The sequence below is a fragment of the Anthonomus grandis genome, chromosome 16 (assembly GCF_022605725.1).
Source record: "Anthonomus grandis grandis chromosome 16, icAntGran1.3, whole genome shotgun sequence".
Classification (NCBI taxonomy): domain Eukaryota; kingdom Metazoa; phylum Arthropoda; class Insecta; order Coleoptera; family Curculionidae; genus Anthonomus; species Anthonomus grandis.
This window is the reverse complement of record NC_065561.1, coordinates 4,043,898-4,054,435: the sequence shown is the minus strand read 5'-3', so window position 1 is coordinate 4,054,435 and position 10,538 is coordinate 4,043,898. Positions and strand designations below refer to the sequence as shown.

The window sequence follows — 10,538 nt, the reverse complement described above, 5'->3', positions numbered from 1 at the left end:
TTTCTAAATACACTTATTTTTATGTATAAAAATTGATGTTTTAATGTAGTTTTTGGTATGATAATATGGCTCAATCGCAAGAATATCTAGTATTGCTTTTATCTATAGGAAGAAATATTATTACTTTGTGAGGCTATCTACTCAAAATAACTTACATACGACTTAAAATATTTACTACTACCTTAGTGTAAATATAGTATCAAGAGCGTATTAATTCGGCACGTTGCTATGCTAGTTTGAATTTGTAATTTTTTAAATAAAAATTGTTTTTAAAAAAGGATTTTGAATATCCAAAACGTAACAGGTATAATGCGAAAATTAAAAACAAAAATTTGAGAACAGATTTTTATTTCCGGCTTACCAATTTGATCACAATAACTTTTATAAAAAAAAACAATAATATAAATAATCTAAATTAAATACTAGGAACTAACCATAATATAACCATGAAATTTAGAAATTTCAAATTAAACAAACAAATTTTATCAGAAAATTCCCATATCAAACAATTTTAAAGGAAACGGTCTGTTCTTTTTTTTTTCTCTTTTTCAGATTTTTTTGTAATTTTTTTAAATCTTTTTTTCTTCCATCTCCCCATTTTTAAAGAAGAAAAGATTTTTTGGTTAGATGTTGTATCTTGATTTTTTAAGGCCAGCACAACAAAAACTGAGTGCTGACAAACGTTTACAAATTATAGTGGTTATGAAAATGCAGCAAGACATAAGGTCTTAAGACATTTCATCGATGATCTGGCAGCGCTGCTTTCAGTCAGGTTTGACAAGTACAAATCATAGTCTAGATTATAAAAAAGTATCAAAAATGTTTTGTTTTGGCAGCAGACCATCCTGAAAGCAGAATAATTATCTTATTTATCCATTCATTTACAACAAAAAAAAGGGGGAAGTTACTTCGTGTGCCCTGAAATTATCGACGATCTCCCAATGAAATGCCTTTTGTCTGCTAGAAGTAAACAATACATATTATAACACGCCCTAGTTGTTAAAAAATAATTAATTAATAGTGATGTCAATGCTGGCACACACTCACTTAAGCCGTGCTTTCCGTGGTTGTGTTTTGCACCGGCTGACTCTCTTCATTCTCTACTGGTGCAGATGACTCTTGGGGCTGCAATTAAACCAAAAAGTACATTAATGAAAAGTTTTAAAATAGTAACCACTTAATATTCAAAGCTTGCAATAACCTAATTTCCTGAAAGATACTAATAACTATTTTTATTGTTATTTAAACATACAAAAAATGACTGACTCGAAATGTCTTCTAACCCCGTCTTAGACTTCGGTTTGTTCGCTATTTTATGTGCGGCCAAATAAGTTTTCTATCCATTATTATTTTAAGACAATATTGATATCTACCATTTTTAACGAGATAGACTTTTAATAATTACTTATGTTATAGCACGAGTTACCTTGAATGGATTTATATTATTTGATTTTATATTGCGATCTTTAGAAACATCAATACCTGCCTTTGATTCAATTCAGGTTTATTTATTCATGTTAATATACAAAAAATGTCTTAACAGACGTCAAAATTTTGCAAAATTGCAGTAATACATGTAATATACAATAACAAAGCCAACAAAGCTACTATTACAATAACATTGTTTAAAAATTTAAAAACAGGTAAATAGTGGACTTTTCTAAACTTAAAATTGTGTTTAGTTTAAATCTGTAGAAAATAGTGCGCGGACAGGTGATGAACGGCCTATATAGAAAGAAATAATGAAGAGGCCAACTTAAAACCAAACTTAATATACCGGGTGGTGCGTCGCCGATCGGAACATAGGAAAACCCATGTAAATTTTAAGGGGGTCAACTATTGGCTTCCCTGTACATTTTATAGAAAAAATGTTAAATAACTTTTTGAAGAGACCAATCTGGAAAACCCTTGTGCAAAGTTTAAAAAAATTTAATAAGCGAATCTTGAATTATTCAATTAAATGTAATTGCAAAATTACCAAATTTTCGGCTCAGGTAAAACCAAACGGGCACCAGTAAAATGAATATTGTCACTGACGTGAGGAAAAGCGTCAATATATCAGTGACAGTCGAAATTTGAAAACAAGTATGAATTATTCAATCGACGAAAAAATAGCCATAATTAAGTAAATAATTAACTATAATAAAACTTTAGATAAAAAAGTAATGTTAACGTGTCTTATTTTGAATGTATGGTTATAAGATTGATAAAACGAAAAAAAAATACACTTCTTGTATTCGGCTGTACATCAAATTTGACAAAGCCTTATAACACATTGTTTGCTGGTGTCACCTGCTGCTGGTTTTACCTGAACCGAAAATTTGGTGATTTTGCAATTACATTTAATTGAATAATTCAAGATTCGCTTATTAAAATTTGCTGAAACTTTGCACAAGGGTTTGCCAGATTGGTCTCTTCAAAAAGTTATCTTAATTTTTTTTTATAAAATGTACTTTACTAATTCTAAAAGAGAATTAGTAAAGTAACGTGTATCTCGAGTATAATGAAGTATTACGCTCATCTGTTATTTGAGCTAGTTATTTTTTGGAACATTTTATTTATCAACCAATATATAGAGCCCTTTATTACAAAGAGCAGGATCATTACAAAATCAAAGGCAAACAAACTGTTCATAGTTCTATGACAATGCTAATTCTAGCCTTTCAATGTCCTAAGTTCCAGACAGATGGAAGAATAGTTTTGTAATGCCTTTTTTTAAGAATAGGGAATAGAGCGTGGTCACAAACTACAGTATTCAGTCCTCTATTCACAAACTCTTTGATAGCTTGGTAAACTCTGATCAATTGAGGTACCGTAAAAGGTTACCGAAATTTAGTCCATTCGCACCAAAATGGCTTTTTCCTTCGATCAAGTTGATCATGGGTTTTTTTTTGAGTAGGTCGTTTGATTTGTCGTTAGTTTTATTCTAAGTTTTTAGCAGGGGGTGAAGATAGGTTCTCTTTTGTCTGAAACAATTATTGTTACTTCAAGAGGGACATTGCTCTCCCATTTTCTTTAATTTATTTGCAAATACTATTTGCTGGAATCCGTCTACTTATATTTTATATAATGAGTGTTTTATTTTTTATGTATTTTAATGTTTTTGAATTGTCATTAACAAAACACATTCCTTCCTTATCTGCCTATTTTGTTTACGGCTTGGACATATGTATGAAAACATAATGTCTGATGTGCATATTCAAGATTTAGAATAATTAGCACTGTATTTTTCTGCTACTATTGTATCCAATACTGTGTTAAAAATAAGAAAAAATAGGTATTTGCCAAAAGAGTTGCAACTTAGAGTGGTTGATTTAAAAAAACAAGGTTTAAAGCAGTGCACTATAGCAAAATATTTGAGTTTAAGCGAAGGTGTTGGTTAAAAAATTTTGACGAAATTTTGGTTATTTGATAATATTAATCATCATGCCAAAATTAGGTCGCCCCAGTAACTATCAAGTATCCTAAACCAAAAAACTATCCCGTATGCGGAAAAATGCATTAAAAAGTTTTCGATTCCTAACCCGCATAACTCATCGTCCCAAATTTGTGCAGAAATTCGCAAAAATGTCAACACAAATTTAATATAACGGCTCGAATTGTAAGAAGGCGCCTTTGTGAAGTTGGCTTGTTTGGAAGAGTCAAAAAATAAAAATTAAAGAACAAGACTTCAGTTTGCTTAAAGGCATTTAAATTTATCACCTTAAAACTGCGGTACAGTGCTTTGGAGTGTAATCTATGCCCGAAACTTTGGCGGACTGTCAGTGGGAATGTTTTATGAAAATTGTAAGGTTAATCTTTCACGTAAGCTTTCCAGCAGTATTAGTCCAAGAAAAACAAAGGTCAAAAGAAAAGTTGGATGCCAGTTCGGAAATTGCTGCATGCAAGGAACTGGATATCCGACATGTGATTAGCAGGTTAAATAATAACTATATTCAGGCTTATAGGGCAAAAAACGTGAATATAATAATCTGCTCAGGGAAGTCAGGGGAGCTCAATATGTGGAGCACATTATTAATAATGAAAATCAATCAAAATGTGTATGGCAAATTGTAAATGGGGTAAATAAAGCGGCTGTTGACCACACTTTACAGATCCGTGGAAGCCCGGCTCTAACTTGAACAGGTCAATACTTGATGCCCCAAATTTAATAAATATTCAAAACCAGATACCTTTCTCGTGCAGTATTCCTCACAATAATAATTTTTTTTTTTGACACCAGTAACACCATATGATATTCTTAAAATTATATTAAGATTAAAAAAAGTGCAGGTTTTGAGGAAATTTGAGCGAATTTGTTAAAATATTGTGCCACAGAGTCTTTGTGTCACATACTCAATAATTCTGTTAAAATGGGCATTTTTCCAAACGACTCCAGGCTTGCACTTGTTAAACCATTATACAAAAAGGTGGATTGGCATGGCATTTGAGATCCAGCTCTAAAGTGGTTAAGATCCTTTTTGGGCTCGATCTTGTTCATTGCTTATGTGAATAACTTCGACAGTGAGATATTCAATTCAATTTATTAAATCATAGTTACACAGTTATAAGTTATAATAGTAGAATCCAAATTGTAAATATTCCCCTAGATGCAAGCATCTGTGTGAAAAGAAACAAATAAAAGCACAATTTCCAATTTTTTGGTCAACTTACTTTAAAGAACTTAATGGGAGTTTCTTCTAAATAATTTTTAAGATACTGAGGTAATAAAATATTTAAGATAATAAAGGCAACTATGATGTTATATTAAAACAAGTTAAAATTATTAAGATCGTTCACAATATAGTGCTTCACCATTCTAGTAATTTTTTTACTTTTGGCCCTAAAAATTTAATAGATCTCTTTCTGAACTCACTATTGACTATAGGTAGAATCAGTTGTTTACTTTTATTAGATCTAGTGCTTTACTGATTTGCTTTATTCTGTATAACAAACAGTTATACAGAATAAAGTTTTTATATTAATACAGGTTTTATTATTATAAATTTTTTGAGTAGGATATAAATATATTTTTTTAAGAATTTGATTTTAGTATTTTATCCTGCATTATCTGAAGAGGAGTTAAAGAGTTGTGATACATACTGCCCCAGAGTAATATTCCTGATATTAAATAACAATTATTATCTTGTAAACTTTGCGGATGATTCCAATCTTCTCGTAGTGGCAGCAACACTTTCTGATCTTCACATATCTTCAGATCATTTAAGACTGCTCAAGACTGGTTCACAAAGAATGTTTCAAACCCCGACAAGACTATTTTGTGTGCTTTAGCTCAAGACAGAAAGGTAGGGAGACTCTTAGGGAGGTTTTGTTGGATAATCATCATATAATGCTGTCAAGGAGTACTTAATTTCTGGGCATTCTTGTGGATCAAAACTTGGATGCGGGTCGGGCCTTTATAGCACAAAAAAGACCAATACGTATCATGCTCAATTTGCGAAAGCGCCATTCATGCAGAGGCATTTTTAGGGGTTTGGGACTTCTTACTTTAGTGGGTCTATATGTATATGAGGACTTATTATTCCTGTTCAAGAAAAATTTCAGAAATTTAAATCTCAGCACAACTTTTCAACAAGATATACAGGCCTGAATTTACCAATGCATAGACTGACAGCAACGGAAAGAGAACCCACTTACTCTTGTGTAAAATTTTTCAATAAAATACCTGATGCAATAAAGTATGTATACAAAAGAAGGAGAATTTTAATCGAATTGTAACCATATACAATTTAAGATATTTTAAACTTTTAATTTTAGGTATTGCGGTAGTTGCGTAAGTTTATTCTATGCTTAACAGGCATTTTTATTGTAAACAGTGTTGTACCTATTTTTTTTTTGTTTGACGCTTATTGTTCAATTGTAACTACATGTATGTATGTGTTCATTTAACAATTTTTTTTTAATAAAACATGTTTTGAATTTGAGGTTGGATACCACTGCGCAGACCTTAAGGCGCTAGTATCACTTAACGTATGCGCATATGGCTTAATAAGTAAAAAAACGTTTCGTTTTGGCGAAATCTACCCACCTATAAATTTTGTTGACAAAGCATAAGACATAGTATAATAGAAACCTAAGCATTAAATCCTTAAATACTAAGACCACATACATAAATACATTGTAAAATAGATTAAAATTTACTATACAAAACATATCTAAATTAAATCATACACTTAATGATAACAAGCAATCAATGTTTAAATATTAGAGCTCATCCTGATAGAATTCATCTACACTGTAATAAGCCCTATTTAAAAGTAGTTGACAGCGAAAACTTTTAAAAGAAAAAGTTATTCTTAAATTGATTGGCAAACGATCAAACATTTTTCGACCCTCATAAGTCAGAGACTTTTTTACCAGAGAAGATTTGGGAATTGGTAAAGGAATAAAGTGAATTTGACGTGTTTCGTGTTGAGGAATAGGCCTGATGAACTCCGATCACGGTTTTTAAAGATAAGGGAACATGTCTCCAGTATGAAAAGGGATGTAAGAGTTCAAATTCTTTGAGTCACAAAGTGTGGTTTACATGATTCTCTTTGTGTTATATGGACAATAAAGTGAACTGCTTTTTTTTGAAGAACAAAAACTAAACTTAGTAAGCTCTGATTAGCGACACCCCAGAATGGTATACCATTGTGAAACTCAAATAATGAGAAGTAAACTGTTTGGGCTAGTTGTTGACCAAATTTTTCCCTTATCACTCGCACAGCAAAACATCCTAATGAGCGCTTTCTTCCTAATGATAATATATGATTTTTAAAGCGTAATTCAAGAAACCTTACAATTTCTTTCACTTTCCACAGGATAGATGTGTCGTCTGCAAATAGGGTGAATTCTCCAGAGATATTCAGTTTGACAAGGTCATTTATATAAATACCCTGAGGACTCCACAATTAGTTTCAGAACATCCTGTATATTATTAGTTAGCAAATAAAATAAAGAGTAGCTGTTGTAGCAAAATACAACAGATAAAAACATATTATAGTGAATTAAGAAAAATATATATTGTAGGGAAAATTGGAAAAACAATTTAATATTATTGCCTGAGAGATGGTGAACTCCAACACCTCGCCTAAGGCTAGGCTTATTTTAGGCATTTAAAATCTTCTAAAACTTTGTGATCACATAAGTCATCCATTATGCTTATGAGTTATGAAAGCGACGGTGCATTTATTTAAAACATTAACAATAGTTACCTTAGGGGAGCCTCTGTTGTTGCCGCCCTCGGACTGCGAGTTGGCGTTACGGGGCCTCGGCGGTCCCCGCCTGCGGTAACGCGGCCTCATGCCGCCTCCCCCCTGACGCCCGCCGCCCTCCTGCTGCGGCTGCTGCTGGTCGCCCTGGCCCTGGCTGTCCTGCGACGTGGGCCGCCGCCCTCCGGGTCCTCCGCGGCCTCCTCTGAAGTTGCGTCGGAAATAACGACGCGGTCCCGGCCCACGCCCACGCATCGGAGCTCCGTCTCCATTTTCCTCCGGATTGCCTTGATACGCGTCTAATGATAAATCTATTTATATTATTTAGAAACATACTAATTATTGGTATTTTTTAAATTAAGGTTTCACTTTCCACATACGCAAATACTAATAATAATTATGGGTGTAAAGTAGAAGATTATAACGCCCCAAATGCAACATGGAAGAATGACGAGTATGAGGGTAATGGTTCATCGTCCTAAAAAGGATTTAGCATTGGACATTTTACTAATATAATAATATTCCTAATAATCGATCGAAATATTTTAGATTTAGTGTTTTCTAATATTAAGAGTTAAACATTTTAAAAGCAATGGATCCTCCAGCATCCATCATGAGGATTATGAATGTAGAACACATTTTAAATTGGATAAGGCACCACAAAATTGGTAATTACTAAGTTACAGATTAATTAAGCCTTAAATTTAAAACAGAAGATAATATAACTTAAAAAATAAAAATTATAATAAGAACAAAATATAAAACTTAAACATAATTAACAGAGATAAAAGACAGAAACTAACTAAACTAAAAAGAAAGAAACTAAGAAAGAAAGACTAAAGAAAAGAAACTAAACTAAAGAGAAACCCAACCCAACTCAAATATAATAGTTAAATAAAAAATAACAATAAAGCTTTCAAATCTTTTAAGGAAGTACTCAGAATGTCTAAGTTTGAGTAAAAACTTCATTTACAACAGTCCTCATTCAGTTGAATGCAGATAAATTGTTATTGGGATCAACCGTAAAGATTCTAAGGGCATCCATATTTGAAGAGGCATATTCAAGGTGAGGTCTAACTATTGCATTATATAATCTCGCTATTGTAGCGATTTTGAAGTGCTTAGTATTGCGGATAAGAAAACTCAATGCTTTAAGTGCTTTTTTTACATGGAGAAATTACTATTAAACTTTAAGTTAGACTGAAATAAAAGACCCAGGTCTTTAACCTCACCGACTCGACTAAGCATCTGGTGTGTGATGAATTTTTTTATATTTTCAGGAGTGACTTCTGTTCGCTGGAGGAATTGTCTTAGTAAGGACATTAATTTGGCAACAGGTTATTTCACTAAATACTTTTCACAAATATTGCTTTTGTTGTGCCTTAGAAAAAATAATTTCTACTTTAACCTTTCCTAAATGGTTCAATTCCGATCTTAGAAAATTACCACATGAGAAAAAACGTGTTCATTCTTTTATATTAAAAATCATTAAATTATCTGCACCTAAATTATAGGATATTTCTTTAACAAGTTCTGGCGTTTTCAGTTTTTTGGAATCGTAAATTTGAATGTTTTAAATTGAGGAAATTGGGTATTGCCGCCAGGAAAATTCGGCAGAGTTTTGACGATTACAAAAAATGCCTTTTTTCACTGGGTGGCTTAAAATCAAATAAGCACTTTTTATTCATTTAAAATAATCGGATTTATAGTGGATTGCACTGATCTATTTAACTTAATATATGGATTTAGGTATTAGGTAAGTTTTATGATAAAATATTAAAAATTATCAATTTTACGGTGACTCATAACTGTTTGCTATTGGTCCAATTTGATTGATATTTGGTGTTTATTTAGAATATGCTTCTAGATTTTTTACAAATTTTAGGAATATTGAGTAGTAAGGTCATGTATGAGTGTTAAAAATATTTCGACTCGAAACATACTCTATTGGTACGACTGGATTGAAATTTGTTATTGATTTAGGATAGAACTATTGAATTTTTATCCAATTCTATATATGATGTTACTGAATTGATGTTTAATAGCTACTAAATTATGACAGAGTTTCAATTCACGTGACTACTAGCCTTAGAACACTGAAAGGCTACAATTAGTAAACAACTTTGTTTGAGTTCAACATGTGCATAGGCACAAGGGGGGTGGTTTTGCTGACAAACATATTCATCGATTTTCCGTTGCCAAGTTTACACTCATTTTCAAAACAGGACATTTTCAGCTACAAATCAACACATATAATAATGTTAATTTAACTTATTGATGTTAGTTTTTGGATTAAAAATTAAAAGTAGAAATAGATATGTGCTATTCTAAGCAAAATTCAAAATAGCAACACCATAGGCAAAAGCTGATGTCATCTTGACAAACGACTTTGTGTTTGCATTCGGCATTTGTGAAGTTGTATTTTTTCTTTAGTTTTTTGTTGAAAAGGGAAAAGGGTTGAGTCATTTCAATGTTTTGTGAACTGTTAGTACCTTTACTCTAATGAACTACGTTAGAAAAAAGCGCATAAAGAGTTCATAAACGGTAATATTGTTTTTTTGACGACGTCACTGGTAAAGATTACTCGTGTCAGTGGAATCAACAATGCAACCGAACGGCGTTGCGATGTTGTTGCCGTTTTCTCTAATATACCGGGTGACACAGAAAAAAGGGAACAATTAATAACTTTTTCACTTTTCAAGATAAAATTAAATTTGGTATATCAATAGAATAATTATAAGAGCATCTTTTGACATATTCTATTGTTTTCCATCTCTTCCGGTTTAACGGGAAGTGACACTATCTTTCTTATTTTAAATGGGACAATTGGTATGTTGTTGCGTATTTTGATAGAAAATAATATTTTGAAAACAATGATGCTGCATTTGCTACTTTTTGTTTTATACTCATAGAAATAGATTTTTTTTTTAATTTCAAAATAGGGTGCCATGAATTTGTTGAAAGTTTTAATCAAGTAATCACAGAAAAATTGTTTTCAATGCATTTTGACTTAAAACTTTTACATGCCTATTTAAAATGTCCAAACCATTGAAAGAAAGAAAATGTGCTATATTAGGTAAGACAACAAAATCTTGTGTACAAGCATCCTAAAAACTAAAAAATTCCAAATTCACTTTAAATTTCAAATTTCAAACAAACATAACATGTAAAACATTTTACCATAAAACTTACACACATTACCAAAATTAATTATAACAAAACAGATTGAAAAAATTAATAAAAGCATCTTTTTGATAACTTTGATTAAAAAATAAGTAAAGCTGTCAATAAAACAGAATTTAGAGGAAGTAAATTAAAATATTTAATAGGAAACAAAACTAAAAC

At 31.6% G+C, this 10,538-nt stretch overlaps 1 protein-coding gene across 2 annotated transcripts in view; it reads right to left on the bottom strand.

Moving 5' to 3' along the window:
- Positions 1-331: 331 nt before the first annotated feature.
- The window catches only part of LOC126745571 (Y-box factor homolog), a 34,078-nt gene continuing 23,871 nt past the window's right edge, over positions 332-10,538 (bottom strand). For both annotated transcript variants that reach the window (XM_050453464.1, XM_050453465.1), the window contains exons 5-6: positions 7,197-7,492; positions 332-1,125 (exon numbers count right to left, since the gene is read on the bottom strand). In XM_050453464.1, the coding sequence (XP_050309421.1) occupies positions 1,048-1,125; positions 7,197-7,492 (374 nt within the window). In that variant the 3' untranslated portion in view covers positions 332-1,047. The remainder of the gene's footprint in view (positions 1,126-7,196; positions 7,493-10,538) is intronic.